Source organism: Podarcis erhardii (genome assembly GCF_964252035.2).
Source record: "Podarcis erhardii genome assembly, chromosome: 9".
NCBI classification, from domain to species: Eukaryota; Metazoa; Chordata; class Lepidosauria; order Squamata; family Lacertidae; genus Podarcis; species Podarcis erhardii.
In genome coordinates, this window is record NC_138512.1 from 57,706,218 (window position 1) to 57,725,400 (window position 19,183).

Consider the following 19,183-nt stretch of genomic DNA (forward strand, 5'->3'; position numbering starts at 1 on the left):
GCCTCACCTTAACTCTTTATGCGGCACTTAACTTGCTTATAAGTTAATGCAAGGCAGATTTTGGTCTAGGCAGACTTAGGACAGAGGCATCTGCTATCTAGAAAAAGGTCTTTCTTGCATGTCCAAGTTTGTTCATGTAAAGGGTCATGGTTGTAATTGTTCCTGCTAGTTCAGATATAATATAATAATAATAATAATAATAATAATAATAATAATAATAATAGGAATATAATGAAAAATAGGAAAGACAAAACAGGAAAGGTAATAGATGGTTGTTTTGTTCTTTTTAAAATTACCCAATTACATACTTTTATCTTCAAACAGAAATATACTGACATCTATAAAGTTAGCAAAACAATCATCAATAGCTTCTCTTGGCTTTCACCTTGAGTTCTATTTTGATTCTGCCTGCAACATTATTCCACTTGTAACACCTGTCTCTTGAGTCCTTGACCTCTGAACTCCTGAACACGCTTCATTTTGATCGCACCTTCCATTTGTTGCTTGATGTCCCAGACATTAGTCATAGCAACTCTTCCTTGAGCAACTGACTAGGAAGTCTCATGGTTCCTGAATTTGTTGAGATTAGAGTCTGAGGGGGAAACCCCTGAAGACCTCTTGGAGGAAGACTCAAGACCTATCAATGGTATTTGAGGTAAAGAATGGGAATCTACTAGGCAAAGACTCCCAGTTGAAGAAGTCAGAAGACACAATCAGAAGTGCCACAGCCCTTGGGCACGAATCATTCTACCACCCCTTTAAATGCTCTGTATGGTCAATTGAGGACCAAGGGATTTAGAAGTCATCAGGTCTTTCTAGGGGAAGCTGATCTCTGAACCTTGCTGGAACAATGCCTGCCTTCTGAAATATTTATACATATTAAATCACTGGGCTGCATTCAATGCTGTCCACGCACAAGAGGAATGGACTTCCATCTGGGCAATGGGATTTTCCCCTCCCCTTTCCCATTCTGCTCTGAAGATTTTGGAGGAAGTCCCATTTTGCAAGCAGAAGTCCTCTTGCACAGTGTTGGATTCTATCCAATACACACAGAGCAGTCTGGCCTTTAATTGGGATAATGAAAATCTTTTTATGTATCTGAACCACTGATGAACTGAGCATAATGAAATACTTAAGATTCATTTGGTATTTTGTCAGAACAATGCTCCTGGCCCAAAATCTGCCAATATAAATTTTAAATCTGTAAACATGTACAGTATAACTTTACTTTTAAACTTGAAGGAAGAAACAAGATAAAAGTCTGACCCTGCTAAATATAGGACTGGATCCAGTTTATGAAATTCATCTGCAGTTCTTAATTTGGAGATCTGAAACTACTACAAAGGCAGATGGAAACAATAAGCAGATTCGGCAGATGAGATTTCCTTTATCTCTGAATTTTGTAGCAATTTGTGTTACCAAAAAAGTCAGCATCAAATAAAAAGCTTAAACGGCTTAGGATGTTTTTCCTCCTTCAGATATTTAACCTAATCCTAGCTTTAATTAATTTAAATCAGCTGCTTCTTTTCATACCCTTGCTAGCTAAGTTGAACACATTGCTTTCACTTCTTGATGACACCTGTCCAAATCTGCTCCTCCATTCTTGATCCAATTGATCCAATTTTAGACATACTGAGCAAAGAAATCAAACTGTGGCCAGGGAAGATTGGAGTGACAGAGTCACCACACCCAAAGCCTTGCTAGCTCATGACAGTCAGAGTACTACTTCTTCTTCTTCTTTTTAACAATCCAGTATAATTTTCTTTAAGGTCACTAATGCCTTGCTAAACATAATACCAAGAATCACAGAAAGCCATATGCATGCAGCATATCCGTTGACAATGTTGAGTGTTATTTTCTACCAAATAGGCCACTGGTCATACAAACAGATTTTGCTGCCCTCTAGTGGGAAACAAAGGTTTCCAGCCTACCAGAAATTTCCTGTGGAAATTTATTAAAAAACAGGTACAACACAGATAATCTGTTTGCATCCTATAACCTTTGTATTGATTGCCAAGGTGATAAAGCAATGTGGATACTTACCGGCAAGATGAATACAGTTTAGTTTATACAAGCCAAATTGTTTTTGTATCTAATAAAATATCTTTTTAAAAAGTGTTATATTCTTGTTTAAAACACACACTAAAATTTGTTATTTGCTGAAGAGATATTCTAAAATTTGAATTTTCTTCTAACAATGAATACACAAATATAATATTATAAACAACTATTGAAAAGATTAACATTTGTTCCAGCATCAAACACAGAACTGGACTGCATATTTGAGATGTGATTAAAATGGATTCTCTCAAGAACACAATTTTGTTCACAGAGCAATCTGTACTACTACTACTAATAATTAAATTTGTATACCGCCTTTCCACCAAAGATCCCAGAGTGGTTAACAATGGAAAAATACAAAATGAGAATACAAAATACATAATAAAACTTATTGCATCTATTAGAACAGTCATGTCTGTGCCATATGTGAGCAATGATACAAAAGGCCTATATAATGATATTTGGGTGGGGGCATGGATTATTTGCATGGGGGGGATGATATTCAATGAAACATGAAAGTACCTTTAACATTCTGAACCACTGCAGACATTAGTTGCAAATAAACATTAGGTGCAGCAATGAAACTGCAAATGATCTAAAACTGCTGCAAACTGAGGACAAAGACAACAAACTATATCACTCAAAATTCAATAAAACTGTTTGCTTTTCCCAGAAAAGGCCAGAGAAGAATGTCAAAGGCATTTTTTCAGCTTCTTTATTTTTAAAAATAGGCTGCCAAATGACATATCAGCCATGTTCACAAGACACATTAAGTCACACTTTAGGTGCAGGGGTGAAGAACTGGATTCAGCCTGAGGGCAGGTTTTCCTCCTATGGGTAGCATGGACACATGGGCAAGGCCACCCATCTGTCAATCACCTGGTATACAATGACATCAGCTGAACAATTTTCCTCTGCCCATGCAATTTGGAACTCAACCACGTGGCAAAGGCACAGAGCTTTGCAGGCATCAACAATCAGCTGATTATTGTCAGGCAGTGCTTGCAGAAGCAGTTTTGCAAGCACCGATGATCAGCTGATTATCAGTGCCTGCAGAACACTGTGCTTTTCAAGTGGTGCCAATCAGCAGCATGGATTGGCCAAAAACAACCTGGTTTAGAGTGATGTGCCTAAGTCACAGCTTGCATGCTTTCCTCTTCCCTCTCCACCTCCTGCACAGTTCGGAGGAAGAGTTTAGGAATTTCTGCTTCCACATTTGCTTAGCCAATTTGTCACTTTGCTTGAATAGTAGTAGTAGTAGTAGTAGTAGTAGTAGTAGTAGTAGTAATTTAATTATACCCTGCCCGTCTGGCTGGGTTTCCTTAACTAAGGTTTATTTAAAACAAGTCAACTAAAACAGAGCCACTGCACTCTCAATGTGCTGAAACAAAATTTGAAATCTTATATACTCGATTAGTGTTACTTAACTTTTCAAAAAAGAAATAGGAACTTCCCGTTTCCTCCAAAGTAATGTGCTCGAATTGTGCAGAGCCATTCCATCTGCTGTTAAGATCACCATTACTCTGGTATCATTATGCAATGAAATTTTCAAAAATGTATGAAGATTTTAAATGTAAGACACAGCAGAAAAGATTAATTAGAAATATTTGTTGATTCACTTGAGCTTCACTTGCATTACATTGCTATCCTTGCAGATTATCAGGCAAAGAACCGTCTGTTGTGAGAAACAAGCAGCAGCAAAGGAAGCTTAAGAGGAAGGAAAGCTACCCAAAAAAAGATGAGGTACTTCTCAAAGCCATTCAAAAAGTTCTGACAGACTCAGAAAGAAAATAAAGGACTTTCAAGTACAGTTTTTAAAACCTTATTTTAAAGGGTAAATAGCTATTTGAATCCTACTTAAGGGGGGGGGGGCCTGTTGTGTTTATTATTGAAAGAACGTTTACAGCAGTGATCCTATCACTTTAAACTGGCAATAAATTTTAATAATGTATCTGTTTTCACAAGAGCTTTTGCTTTCAAGCTTTCTGTGCTAAATACAGCACTGAAAGAAAATTCAGCTATATTACTTACTGTTATTTATTGTGACATGTTTTGAGAACTCCTGTGAATTGTTTTATTCTTCCAGTGAGGATGCAACTGGTAGATTTGCCTAGATTCTCTTCCCCACCTCCACTCCCATGCTTATTTTAAACAGATCTTTGGAATGAGTGATGACATGTGTGCAAGGGGAGTCCAGGAACAGGAAAAGGTGAAATCTTCCCACTTCAGGCCTCAAAAGACTTACATTTCAATCCAGCCCCAATGCATGGTTGTTGATTTTCAGAACAATGGAGTCTTCTCTAACATATATTAAGCAAACACATCTGTGTTGTGAATTATGCAGGTAATTGTTTTATGGTTGAGGGCAAGGTCAAATCTGAAAGATCAGGGAACTGCATCACAGTTGTGCAATGTCTTCAGTTATTTTCTTTTATTCAATCATTTCCACAAGTGAACTAGCCCAATACATAAGGCTTGGTGTTCCTTTACCATACACATCTCAGCACCACACATTTGGTGGCCTCATACATCAAACTCTTAAGCCCACACAAGAATACTTTTAACTGACAGCCCCTTCCTGTTTTGGAAAGCTTAAGGAACTTCTGCTGAGACTAGATAATAGGGTTATCAAAAGGCAAATGCCTTAAGATCTATTCCTGCATTCAGACACTATTCTGCACCGACATGCAATTTATGTAGTGATTAAGCCCTTTAAAAATAAAACCAAATTGCAGCTGTTTTGCATGAGTGTCAACCAAAAGCCACCAGAGGTAGCAGTTCTGGGGAAGTTTAAATAGATGGCATCTGCCTGTGCAAAGGACATATCATGCCTGTGAAGAAAGTTGTATTTACAGCTGGGACACACGGTGCAAAATGAAAACAGGCAGCAGTGATGTTAAAGGAATATCACCAACAAAAGCATTCCTGTTAAAAATTGATCTGAGGAGCTGAAGAAACTGCTTGCATTATGTGTTTGTGAGATCTTAAAAGAATGGCAATACATCTGGGCTGTCTATTCACCCTACGTTTGAAACTAGATATTCAATAATCTAAGTGAACAGAGACAAAAAGATATGGATAAACACAGGATTAAGTTTCAGAAGTGTACAGATTTTTAATAATGTTAGTTTGTACAATAAGCTGAAGTGTAAAACAATAATAGAATTTAAGGGAGAAATTGATCTAATGCACCTTTTATGGAAGGGATGGAGAACCTGTGGCCCTCCTAATGTTATGGACTCCAACTTCCATCTTCTCTGACTCTTTGCCATGCTCTCTAGAGGTGATGGGAGTTGAAGTCCAACAATATCTGGAGGGTTGTGGATGCTTCATCCCTGTTTTACAGCCCAATGTTTCGTCTACTCAGAATTACACCCCTCTGTATTTAATGATTCCAGGTAACTATGCTTAGGACTTAAATCTTAATCCCTTCTTAACCTTGAATATTTTAGTATTGATTCACAAGTATATGCCGGAGCTAGGGTTGCCACCTTTGTTCTGGCAAAAGACAGGACAGGAAAGGGCGGTGCGGTTGGCCCCCCCTTTTTTCATCTAGTGCTGAACTGATTTCAAAGCAATCCATTACAATCTACTGCAGCCTAACAGGATGGCCTCTCTGGAATTTGTCTCTCTCACACACATATTTGTAAATCTGTCTGTGCTTGGCTTAAATACATGAACTTCCACACACCCTTTCAAACACATACATTTGGAGATGATCCCTAACTTGGTAGAGGCGGGGGGATGGGACACCTGAAATACGGTACTGAACTGTATCAATACAGAACGTAGCATTTGAAATAATAATTAAAAGTTGATCCATTAGAAGAAGGAAAAAGAACCCTCCAAAATCCACAGTTGGACATATACTTTACTAGGACCTGCCAAAGTGTTGTCAAAACATCCTTTTGCAAACAAATGAATTTCAACAGGAAAAGCAGAAGGCAAATAAAACGAACCTACCTTGTCCTGGATTAACCGCTGCTGGCAGACTGTCCCAATCTAGTGCCCAACTAGGGCAAGGATGAGGGGAAAATGTTGCTTCAATACCACTTTTCTGCATTTAAGAGGGGGGGGGGAATCTTAAATCAGCTAAATAGGAATGTGAACTTTGCAAGTACTGTAATGATGTCCAAATGTTATGGAAAATTATGTTTGTTCAACAGCACATGTAAAATACAGAGCCACTCTGTTTGTCTATCTAAACATGCTCACTGGGACTAAGGGGAGTTGCAGTCCGAAACATTTGGAGTGTATCAGGCTGGGGAAAGCTGGCAAACATTAACCAGGAAATCTCTAGTTCAAATCTCAGCTGAGCCATGAATTCAATATTTGGGTAGGCACCTGTTCTTTCAACCTCAGTCTCCATCTGCAGTATGGTTATAATGTTGATCATCTTTGCAGAGCTGTTATAAGGGTTACTTGGGAGTTTTGTCTACTTCAAATGAGCTGTATCAGTATTACAAGGTCCTCCCCCTCCCTGGTAGGATTACACCATCAAACAAAACACAACCTATTTTTTGTGACAGAGAACTTTGATAGAGAAATATGCTTGATATTGCAAGAAGCCAAATAAAAAGTATCTATTATGGATGAATGCATTGAAAAGTGCCTATTTTGTGTTAAATATGTGTACAATTTAAATGCTGACTTTTTGTGCATTCTTTCAAAATATATGCACAATCCATTCTATGACTCAGTGCCAGTGAGTGAGTGTGTTGTGTGTGAAACTATTAAGTTACCATTAATTTTGTCATGGTTGGCCTTGGTCCACCTATAAATGAAGTGTCTTCATGCTCTTCCTCTGGCTCATCAGAAGCCGTGCAGATAAACTGCATGTGTTCATCTGATAAGGAGTCCGAGCCTTGATGGGGTAAAAATTGCATATTGCATTTGGCAGCAGCTCTCTTTATTCCAGGTACTTCCTGAACTCTCTGGAACCAGCTAGATATCAATGGCAATCTTAACAAGTTCTCTTGGTGTTTCTTGCTGAAACCCTGCAAGGAAGAAAACAAAGCTCTGGTTATCAGAGAAAATTTATGAACCTACCTGATGTACAAGCATGAATCAAGCGTGTCTCTGTTATCTTAAGACATTCACTACCTTGTGGGCTTACCCAGGAATATATTGGCTTTCTGCCTCACTCAGATTCAAACCGTGGAGTGGTAGTGGTGGAGTTGTACACAAAGAGAGATTCTCATGCCTAACTTAACCACTATGACTACAAAGAGTGACATAATAGATTAATGGATTTAAAGCTTAAAAATAAATAAATCAGAGCCACTACAGGAATAGAGCTTTTAGTGGTGCCAGCATTGTGGTTCTACCAGTCTGCAGGGGCTGCAGTCCTAAGCACACTTACTAGGGAGTAAGTTGCATAGAACTCAGTGAGACATACTTCTGAGAAAATATGCTGAGAATACATAAGCTCCAAACGATTCATCTCTTCCCAACATCTACTAGATAATGTTGACAGTTTACTGGGAAGCAACACACATAAATGTGTAAATCCTTACCAAAAAATGATGGATGCATGGAAAGAGGACTACATCAGCCAAAGTGAAGTATAGCCCTTCAGCAAAAACGTGTTCCAAGAGTGGCAATTCGGTTGTTTTCATCTTCCTAATATGAGAGCGCTCCCTTTTGGCAGCAACTGGTGTTTTCTGAACAGTTAATTTAGATAAAGCTAAACTCAGTTCCAGTTCTGCAGGGGAGGAGTCCAGATTTTCTGCTAATCTTCCCTCTTGTGAAGAAACATCTTTACATGCTTCCTTGACGAATGTCTTTTGCTGTTGAACTTTCTGTCTTCGAATTTTGTCATCATTATGTACTCTTACACGCTCTCCCAGCTTCTTTTCAAACCGTAATACTTCCTCTGGAATACTCTGAACCTGATCCGAAGACACGCTAAGAAAGTTTTCAACTGCCTGAGGGATGCTGATTTCACAAAGTCTGGTCCATTCACTAACCTGCAAATAAATAGTATTAATCAGTTGACTGTTTTCCAGGCCTTTCGTAATAAGGTGGTGAACCTGTGGCTGTTAAGGTGCTGTGGGACTCAAAACACTCATTAGCTCCATCCAGCATGACCAATGGTCAGGGATGATGGGAGTTGTACCGCAGACATATATTAAACTTTGTTCAGTGAATAGCCTAACTGGTCACTTCTGCATTAGGGTCATACTGAACAAGGTTTAATATATGTGAAATCTATTATGAAATAGATTTACGAAAAAATAGAAATACTCACTTCAGCACAAGCCTTCAAGCAGGTCTTTTTAAATCCCAAGAGTTCCAAAATGTCCTCTTTTGACGGATCTGCTTCATATGTTTTTTGTACTATGTGCCTCAATACCACAGCAAGTCCTGCTCGACAAAATCTTCCATTCTTCTTGACAACAGCAGGTAAACAGCAGCTCTGGACCACCAAAGGAAGTTGACATCTTTTGATGAAGCAAATATCCAGGTCCTTGGGAAATACTTTGTCTTTAGGCTGGGCATCTGAAGTTGTTTCACCTGGCAGTACTAAAAATACTCTGAATGTCTTGCAGTCACAGTATGACAACAAAAACAAGGATATGGAGGTGTGGAGAGGAAAGACACAATCTGCATTCTGATTAAAGTAGTCCAGGTACAGGTGATCTTCAGTCAATCCTTTCATTTTTTTTCTTAAAGGAAGAAATGTGATTAATAAAATTATAAAAGGTTTAATATAAAGCTATGCAAAGCAAAAATGAAGATGATCCAGAACACAACCCCTGCACAAATTGGGGGTTGCCTGTATATGTAAATAAACAGAAACAGTAATGCCTAAAATCCATCAGTTTCTCCCTTTCTCAATATAATATGCAAATATTAATTAATCTTTGTTGTTACTGTTTCTAAATGGATTTTAATATTCTGCATTTTGAGTATATTTCTTATTGTGTTTTGAAAGGTAGGACAGTTAAAATAAAAATAAAAACAATAAATATTGCCAAGATTGTTTCAAGGTCACATAAGAGAAGGGTCTTCTGAAGCAAACATTTGATTATTATTAATGAAATGCACTTTTTGGAGGGCCATTATAGGGAGGTCACAAAAATTAGTAATGCATATGCCATTCTTTCAAGTATAAAATATATTTGGTTCCATCTAAATGTTACTCAGAGCAGACATAGACTTAACTATTTTTAAATCTCAATACATTGTGGTTATTCTTTGTGTGTGTGTGTGTGTGTGTGTGTGTGTGTGTATATATATATATATATATATATATATATCAAAAGAAAATCAAACTAAACTAAAACCAGAATGGAGGGAAGCAATAAGACGAGAAGAGGAATGGGTCAGCATGCATAGGTTTTGTTCACTTTCAATGTAGAGGCATCATAAAAAACCTGTACATTCAACTAGGGCCAGAGTTCAGTACAGAATTGCCACAGAGCATGATAAGTACCAAATTTACGTAATCTGTAGCTAGTTCATGTATGGAAAGCAAGAATAGATCTTTTGTCCATTGTTGGATTGTTTGTCCATTTACTTTTCCAATGTTGTAAAATGATATGTTTGGCAACCAACAGAGCACAACTAATCCATTTCCGTTCCCTGGGGTAAGCTTCCACACAATAAGGAGGTGTTATATCAAGGCCCTTTTGTCCATAAATTTTAGTTGTTTCCAGAACCAAGTTGATATGATCAGTGTGACCTCTGTCCAGAATTGGAAAATAACAGAATAGTACCACATCATGTGAAATAAGGAGAGTATTGACTAAATTAAATCTAGATAGCTCAATGGATCTATTCTAACTTTGTCCACATGCAATCCACAGTAATTTTCTACCCACAACCAAGACCATTAATATCCCTATCATTGGCTTGGATCAAAATATGCAGTTCTGCTAGCAGAAAGCCTCTTCTGCTCAGGGAAGACTCAATTTATGATAAATCCAGAGATGTTCTTCCATTTTACTGAAGACCTTTGTTTCATAGACATATGCTACAGGCATCCTTATTCTCAGTTTCTCATACTGTAACACAAGCCCTATATACTATGGTAAAGGTAAAGGTAAAGGGACCCCTGACCGTACTTGCACTTTGATGTGCTTTCGAACTGCTAGGTTGGCAGGAGCAGGGACCAAGCAATGGCAGCTCATCCCGTCATGGGGATTCGAACCGCCAACCTGCTGAGCAGCAAGCCCTAGGCTCTGTGGTTTAACCCACAGCACCACCTGCTCCCTATATACTATGGTAAAGGTAAAGGGTAAAGGGACCCCTGACTATTAGGTCCAGTTGTGAACGACTCTGGGGTTGCGGTGCTCATCTCGCTTTACTGGCCGAGAGAACCGGCGTACAGTTTCCAGGTCATGTGGCCAGCATGACTAAGCTGCTTCTGGCGAACTAGAGCAGCACATGGAAACACCGTTTACCTTCCCACTGGAGCGATACCTATTTATCTACTTGCACTTTGACGTGCTTTCAAGCTGCTAGGTTGGCAGGAGGAGGGACCAAGCAACGGGAGCTCACCCAGTCACGGGGATTCGAACTGCCGACCTTCTGATAGGCAAGCCCTAGGCTCTGTGGTTTAGACATATACTGTGGTGCTACATCTTTCACTACATAGCCCAAGAATTCACAAAAACCTAAGACTTCAGTCCTGTTTGCTAGAAGTAAATCTAACAAACATTCTTAGGATTGCAGCATTAGGCTGAACACCTAAACACTTTCTAGGGAATAAGCACTAATATACCTGGTGAGACTTATTTCTGAGTAAACTGGAAACTTGTACTGGGTTGCATTGTAAGACATTTTCTCCATCTGATCAAAGTTATTCAGATCAAAATAATTACTTTTCTTAGACTACAGTATTCCTGAATTGCAAGGGGTTGAACTATATGACCCTTGGGGTGCCTTCCAATGCTACAATTCTATGGTTCTATGATTTCAATTAAAAGTACCTTAGTTGTTGAATGAAAACTCAATTTCCGCTCCCTTTACATTATTTGGAAAATAGTTGAACACACAGAACTTAAGGGAATAAATTATATGCACAATTAGTTATGATTCTGCACCAATTATATCTGATTTATGGAGACTATATGCTTAGGATCCTAGACTTGAACATTAGTACATATTTAATAAATCCCATTGACTGTCTTTTTTTTTTTTAATTACAAATCAGGCTGCAACTCTTGGACGCTAGATGGCACACTTTCAAAACAATTGCAGCTGAAGAACATAATACCATATTAAAAAAACCCTTTACTATACCAAGAACTGTGATTATTTATTCATAATATTTTTTTTCATCTTTAAGTAGAGCTGAAGTGTGTTATCAGCCAATACAGCTACAACAAATCTGTGCACTGATTTTCCTTTGTATTAATTGTCATTGTTTGTCCAGATGCTTTGCATTGAGGGATGTTTGTCTTATCAAATGCTAATGTTCTGTGTAAAGTGTGTCTGGAACTATGTAAAACTTGCTAAATCCTCAGGAATATCACACCTTGGCCTGCCTGAGCCACAGTAACCCCACCTTATGTGTGATGTAATTTCTGGTTGTTTGTCCTTCTCCATGCCAAAATACAAACCCTTAAAAGAGATGTTTCTTCTTGCTTCTGGGTCTCTCTTGCCTCCTTGATAGGAGGCGAGAGAACTCTGTTGCAACAGAAAAATAAAGATCTACCTTGCTTTCACTGCATCCTGCCTCCATCCATTCACCTCTGACCGATCATAGACTTAGGGGACTCAGTCCCTTGTGTAGGAGCCATCCTAGTCTCGTGTAGGACCCTGGTAGAGACACATGCCCGACTGGCATGTTCTCTCCCTCCTGGTCAACCGTTCAGGAGCTTCAAAAGCTTTCTTCTGCAAGAACATCACAGCGACTGATGCCAACAGACATCAGCACACTTAGGGATCCGCAGAATGTTTGCAGTTTGCATAACAGAACTCAATAGCTCAGCATTTGGTTAATCTACATTTATTTACATATAATTCACTTGGAGCATTCTGACTTAGCTCCTTCCTCTTTCTCATCAGACAGCAAAGAGAAAGAACAAGGATAATAGTCCCACTTCACGGAACACAGTAACACAAACATCGTGTCTCCGTCACTTCCCACTCTGTGGAGTCAAAACATACACCGTCATGTGATAGACAACAATCCCATGACTGCAATCACGGAGCAGGAATCTTAACACCTTGGGGAGTTGGGCAGTAAAAGCCAACCATCCCTATTTTTCTATATCAACCCCAAAGCTCCAAATATTGGAAACAATTATCTTTCAGAAAAACACTCACCAATTAAAGAGCTAAATGTTCCAAGTGATGGTGTTTTACGTTTTGCTGTTCCCCTTTTCAACATCTGTAGTTCAATTACAAAGTTTTAACAGGAGTTGCCTATGAAGGATTTAATCTCCATCTCCACCCTGTTTGCACACTGATCCCTGTAGAGAAAGTCAATCCATTGTAAAGTTGAAATAGAATTAAATTGTTGCCTTTCCCAGTTTTTCAAGTCAGTAAAAATACAGCCTCTTCCATAAGGATACTACTGTATATCTTTTTTATAAATATATTTCATATAAAGAAGAAGTCATACTCATCCAGAGCAGGCTAACTGAATGCTGCCCAGGGCTCCATTTATATGATTTCTAATGGCACCTATTTCTGAGTAAAAATGCATAGTTAATGCTAAGTCTCTTAACTTAAAAATAACTCACATTGAAGCAAACTTACTGCTAGATAGAAATATTTTTTTTAAAAAAATAATCGAAGTATCTAGAGGGATTTAATAAGAATTGTTGGTGTAGTCAAATCTGGAAAAATAACTTGGAAAATTAAGGTGGAGAACAAAGAAAAAAGTTTTTAACTATGTAGCAGAAATATATATATATAGAAAATGATAACCATGTTTGAATGCCTCCTTTGAAATATGCTACTACTTGAAAATCTTTGTAACTTTTCAGCTTCAAGTTAGAACATCATGACTTCAAGGACAATATACCAATATTTATAAATAAAGGAAATGTTTACCACCCTCAAAGATCAGTAACAATAATTATTATTCCCAGGAATTGTGAATGAAATCACCAAATTTTGTATTAAAAAAAATATTATCATCTGTGTGGCGTATGTTTATTTTTAATTCAATTGTATTGCTTCTTAACTTTTGTATGTCATTGAAATATATGTTCTTGGTTAAAGAAATACAGAAAAAGAAATATAGAAAAGATTTTTACTTCTGAGTAAACATATTTAGGAAGTGACAGTACTGATAAACGTTATGAAGAAGCTGGTGCATAAAGGGTGTGAGCAGCCCAATGATTTTATCCGGAGTTATTCAACGCATTACTGAAATGGAGTATACAGCCATGTTTTGCAGAACAGGAAGATCTTTTAACTGCTAGTTCTTCCTCTCTCCTGTTTAATACTGCATGAACTGAGCAATTACGGACCCCTCTCAGCAAACCCGAGGGACGTGATTGTCTCACGTGTATGTCTGCAGCCTCCGCTTTCTAGTTGGTACTTGTGAGCAAATGCACCATTTATCCTTTTCTTTCACATTAGCAGTGCACTAGAGTTTGCAGAAGAGGGACACAGCTTTCTACTCCACTTTTAAACTCATTCTGTGGAGAGCAACAAGGTGACATTCTCAATTAAGAGAGTGCCTAAGGCAACAACATTGTTCCTTATTCACAGAGGGCTTCCGAGCAATGAGTAGAGTTCCATTCAGTGGAGATAAAAATAATAAATTCTGCGAACATACAGAAGAACCACCAGGCAGATAGTTCTTCATTCTAGCTTCTTCTGTTGTTTGTTATTACTGTATTTACTCGGATCTAATGCTCACCATTTTTGGCCAAACTACGTTGCAAAAATTGAGGTGTGCATTAGATTCAGTGGCACATTAGACGTGAGTAAAAACAGTACTTAAGCTTTTATCTACAGGTCCAATTGTTAAGTTTCACAATGGGTTAAACGTCATCATTCCCATTTGTTTATTTGATTTCTGTGTCACCTTTCCTCCAAAGAGTTCAGGGCTGGACATATGTACAGGAAATGTACAGATCTTCCACTTTCTGGCCCTCCACTTTGGTACCTGAGCTCCAGACTTAAACTTCCTCATGGCAATCACAGAATTATCGATAATGGTGTTATTGGCGGCAATATTTAATGAAGGAATGTGAGGAGAGGATTTGAACTACGAAAGATTGTCAGAGAAGTTGAGGGAGGTCCAAACAAGGCGAAATATGTGATATATAAATGGATTGGTTTATTGTTTTTTATGGAAAAATTTCAATAAAAATTTATTATAAAAAAAAAAGATAATGGTGTTATTGGCAATTAACATAATTTATTCAAGAGCTGGTCAAGAGCAAAAACATTCTGGAGCATCTCAGCCTTGTTTTGGAAGCTTAATGAACAACCCTATGCAAAGGAGCTGAAATTTGCTGCAAACACTGTAGTACGTGATTTAAAAGTACACTTTGGCCTAAATCTTAAATGTAATAATACTACATTCAAAAAGTCACTGGTTATACACAAACAGGTGCACCTCAATACAGGTGCTACCATTATTTTCACCTATGTCTTCCACAGAATATACCAGCTGCAATATAACATGCTCAACTCAGTCTCACCAATATATATTCTGTTGATATTTAAATCAATCAATCATAAATTAATCCTGCAGGCTTTCTTTCATTGTCATTCCCCAACCCATCAAAAGCCTTTTTGTCATAAAACAGATAGTTCAATGGCATTATCTCAAATATTTATCTAGGGAAAAAGGTCTTTTTCAATCTAAGGCAGATGGCAGTGATCAATACAAGCCAGCCTGCTATGTTCAAAGGCCTCCTGCCTTTTATTCCAGCTTAGCTGGTCTCTCAAACAATTGGTTCTGCTTTTAAAACCTAGCACTGCCAGTTTCCTGAGTGAACAAGTATGTTATTACTATTAAAAAGAAATGCCACAAACAATTTTAAAAAAGAATGCTATTTACCTAAAGCAGACCAACATGAGAAAGACAGTCTACCCATCACTAAGAAAAGGTATTTTTTTAACAACCATTCTACAAAAATAAGAGGTATGGATGGCTAAACAATTTCAGTATTTTCACGCCCTGAATAGAATGAAACAACAAACTATTCTTTTACAAACTGATTCGCGTAAATTATCCCCAGTTTACAATTCATATAGAATACAAAGCCTGCTCTAGAGGTGATCCAATGCATGTGCCACATTCTCATGTAGTTTCCTGGGAAATTAACCAAATATGTACTGTATGTGTGTATACATACATGGACAGACATGCACACTTGAGCTTCTAAGCAGGAGATGGAAATTTTCTGGGAAGGTACTTTCTATAATTGCAGGGTTGTATTCAACATTAGTCATACTCAAAGTAGACCCACTGAACTCAATAGGCATAATTAAGTCCATTAATTTTAATGGGTCTAATCTGAGTGTAACTTAGTCGGAAAGAACCCAGTTTTTAGGCTATTTGTAGTACAATAACCCCTCCTTAATGAGTTAATGACAGTAACAAATGCATGGTTTACCAATCTGTCACCAAAGGTACAATAGTCAGGATTTTTGTTTTCTGTTATCCTACACAGGAGCAAGAGGGCCTGGAGACCCAACTACAACCTATGTCTGCACTCTTGCCTTGCACTGTGTTGCAGCTGTTTACTCCCAGTTCAGTGGACTAGATGAAAACCAAACTACGGTTTGTAGTGAGAATGACAACTGCATCTCCAAACAGCAAGAGCAGTTATTAACACAACAGAAAATCACTTGCTGAGCAGGACAGTAACTCTCATCTACTTTACCACAGACAACCTTCTAATTAAGTTGTGACTATGCAAGTAAGAGGTATAGAATATAAATAGTATCTCCAACTGCTGGGAGTGAGATAGGATGAGAAATGGAAACCATAGAGAATTGGATCATGGAGTGCCCTCATGCATTGAACAGTTAACTGATAAAATTCACAGCCACAAGATCTGATAGTTTAGATGATTGTCAGAGGGGATTAGATGAATTTAAGAAGCATAAATCTGTTAATGCATACATGTCATGATGGCTATATGCTTCTTCCAGGTTCAGGGGCACCATGCCTCTCCATATTAGTTGCTGGAGAACAATGGGAGAGAGCACCATTGTCTTCTTGTCCTGCTTATGGGCTTCTTGTAGGTATCTGGTTAATCACTGTGAGAAAGAAGATGTTAAGCTAGGCAAGTCTTTGTCTGATAAAGCAGAAGTCCTTATGGAAACAGCTCCAAATTAACTATATTGCATTATTTTATATAGGACCCTTTCGGGAGCCTTTTAATTAGAAAGTGGGTAAGGGAAAAAATAACATACAGCTGCGCTACATCTAGTTAACAATAGTGATTAACTTAAAAGCTGCATATGGACAATCTCACTTTAGGAGACTGGGAGAACTATTTAAGCATTCACAATCCTTGCATTAAGTTGTGAGTGATTGTGCATGCCCGTACAAATGCATGAGTACAAATGAGTATGTTTGTATGTCTCCTAAATAATAATAATAATAATAATAATAATAATAATAATAATAATTTATACCCTGCCCATCTGGCTGGGTTTCCACAGCCACTCTGGGTGGCTTTCAACAGAGTAGTTAAAATACAGTAGTCTGTTAAACATTAAAAGCTTCCCTAAAGAGGGCTGCCTTCAGATGTCTTCTAAAAGTCTTCTATGCCCATCCTAGTTTGCCTATTGTCAGTCCGTATGGAGAACAGAGACTAACACATGAACAGCATGTGCGCTGCAATCTACACAACTGACTCCCCACCTACTCCCCATGCTAGGTGCAAATTTCAAACTGGATTCAAACTCCACCCTGGTCATGGATTTACTGAGTGCTACATAGTCTCCACCCTACTTCCAATAGATGGGAACAAATAGTAGACTACTTAATTGAAAACAAGCAGTCCTGTACCACGAGGCTGAATTATTCAAGAAGTTGGAATCAACTTAAGCCTTACTTTTATATCCTTGTAATGTGCTTACAATTGGATCTTAAAATTTCAAGCACTCCAAACTCTGTTTAATGTGCAGGGATTCTAATCGACAAATAACCAGAATTCAGTAGTTTTTTGCAGATAATCTTTGTGTGTTGCCGTTTAAGATTTATCACTGCTTTGTTGCTCCACACTAGCATGCAGCATAAACAATCAATCTCTGTTTTAGCATGATGTTTGAACCTGGGATAGTGGAATTGTTTCACTCCAACAAACTACTGTACAATCTGTAACCAAGGTTTATTGTTGGCTGGCTAGCTTTACTTAAAGCAAAATAAACCATGTTCTAATGCAGCGGGGCAAAGTAGCCCAGATCACATGTTCATGGTAAACCATTAATGTGTGAACAGTGTAACTGTCTTCCTCTCACTGCTACACATGCTATATTTCAGGAGCTATGCGCTATCCCGCACTACAAACCTTTTATTAAGCCTTTGAGAAACCTTCATTGTGGTGGTATATGCTTTTGTGCTTGTGGAAATGAGGCAAGCTCAGTCTCTTCCTTACTCATAAAGAGAAAGGGAAAGGGACACCTGACCGTTAGGTCTAGTCGTGACAGACTCTTGGGTTGTGGTGCTCATCTCACTTTATTGGCCGAGGGAGCCGGCGTACAGCTTCCAGGTCATGTGGCCAGCATGACTAAGCCGCTTCTGGCGAACCAGAGCTGCACACGGAAACACCGTTTGCCTTCCCGCTGGAGCAGTACTTATTTATCTACTTGCACTTTGACATGCTTTTGAAGTGCTAGGTTGTCAGGAGCAGGGACCGAGCAGCGGGAGCTCACCCCGTCATGGGGATTCAAACTGCCAACCTTCTAATCAGCAAGCCCTAGGGCTCTGTGGTTTAACCCACAGCGCCACCCGCATCCTTACTCATAGCAGAACATAAACATTCAGGAATTTAGGAATACAGTATAGGAAGCTCATACACATACACCATCTACAGTGCCTGCAGGCAGCTTTCTAGTATTTCAAATAGGGTTTTCCAACCTTAGCTGGAAATGCCAGGGATGAAACCACGTAACTCTCTTTGCATACAAAGCATTTGCTTTATCACTGTTATAGCCCTTCCTTACATTTTTCATCAGTTACACTGTACAGAGTGTTGCCACGTGTTTAAAAACCGAAGCATGCACATCTTTCAAAAGTTGCCTGATGTGCAGACATTCAACAGATGCAGCCTCCCACCCAGCTCTACATGCTGGAGGAAAACCCCACCTGTTGAATACTGGCTGCTGGTGAGCTTATTAAGTAGATGATTTCACGGGGCACAGCCAAAATTCAACAGGTGGAGTTTTGTTTCCCCCCCCCCAAAAAAAAGGGGGGGGGACATGCTTTGTAAGAAAGAAGCTGGCAATCTTATGCTCGGTCCTGCGCTGAAGCTCAACCCTGTCTGGAAACCACCCACCTCCCAAAATGTATAGGTAGAAACTAAGTGGAGCCCACTGTGCCCAAATCCTTTGGATCACCACCTCACCTCCAGCAGCAAGAGGAGACTGTAGAGGCAGCAATGGGTGGCTGGCACTAAGCAGCTACAGATTTCTGGGAATCGGGTGGGGAGGGAGGACTAGATCACAACCCTCCACCTACCCCCCCCCCCCCGCCCTTGAAACAAAACCTAGTCCAGGCATAGGCAAACTCGGCCCTCCAGATGTTTTGGAACTACAACTCCCATCATCCCTAGCTAACAGGACCAGTCGTCAGGGGTGATGGGAGTTGTAGTCCCAAAACATCTGGAGGGCCGAGTTTGCCTATGCCTGAGCTAATCAGAACCGGCCCTGACTGAGTCTGACCCGAGGGTGAAACGGTGATGCACTCTGCACGCGCTCAGGAGGCTGGATTGCCCAGAGCACCATCGCCCCCCCCCCCATGAATTCCAGCTCCCTCTTCGGTCCTCCGTCGCCCCTCTCCTGCTCCCCCGAGGACCCTCCGCCAGGCACTTACCCTCAGGAGCTGCTCCCTTATTAGCAGGCAGCCGCCTCCCGGCTTGAAGTCGGCAAGCTCCGCCTTTTCCTGCCTTCCGTCATGGCTGCCGCCCGCCGCTTCCGGTGCCTGCCTCCGCGAAGGAGCAAGCGCGGCAGGGCCGGCGGCACCTCC

General features: G+C 39.4%; 1 protein-coding gene across 2 annotated transcripts in view; it reads right to left on the minus strand.

The window, feature by feature from the left end:
* GSTCD (glutathione S-transferase C-terminal domain containing) overlaps positions 1–19,171 on the minus strand; it is a 55,233-nt gene extending 36,062 nt beyond the window's left edge. For both annotated transcript variants that reach the window (XM_081876874.1, XM_081876875.1), the window contains exons 1-6: positions 19,031–19,171; positions 12,340–12,485; positions 8,312–8,729; positions 7,578–8,030; positions 6,804–7,058; positions 6,025–6,118 (exon numbers count right to left, since the gene is read on the minus strand). In XM_081876874.1, the coding sequence (XP_081733000.1) occupies positions 6,025–6,118; positions 6,804–7,058; positions 7,578–8,030; positions 8,312–8,722 (1,213 nt within the window). In that variant the 5' untranslated portion in view covers positions 8,723–8,729; positions 12,340–12,485; positions 19,031–19,171. The remainder of the gene's footprint in view (positions 1–6,024; positions 6,119–6,803; positions 7,059–7,577; positions 8,031–8,311; positions 8,730–12,339; positions 12,486–19,030) is intronic.
* Between the last annotated feature and the right edge of the window lie 12 nt (positions 19,172–19,183).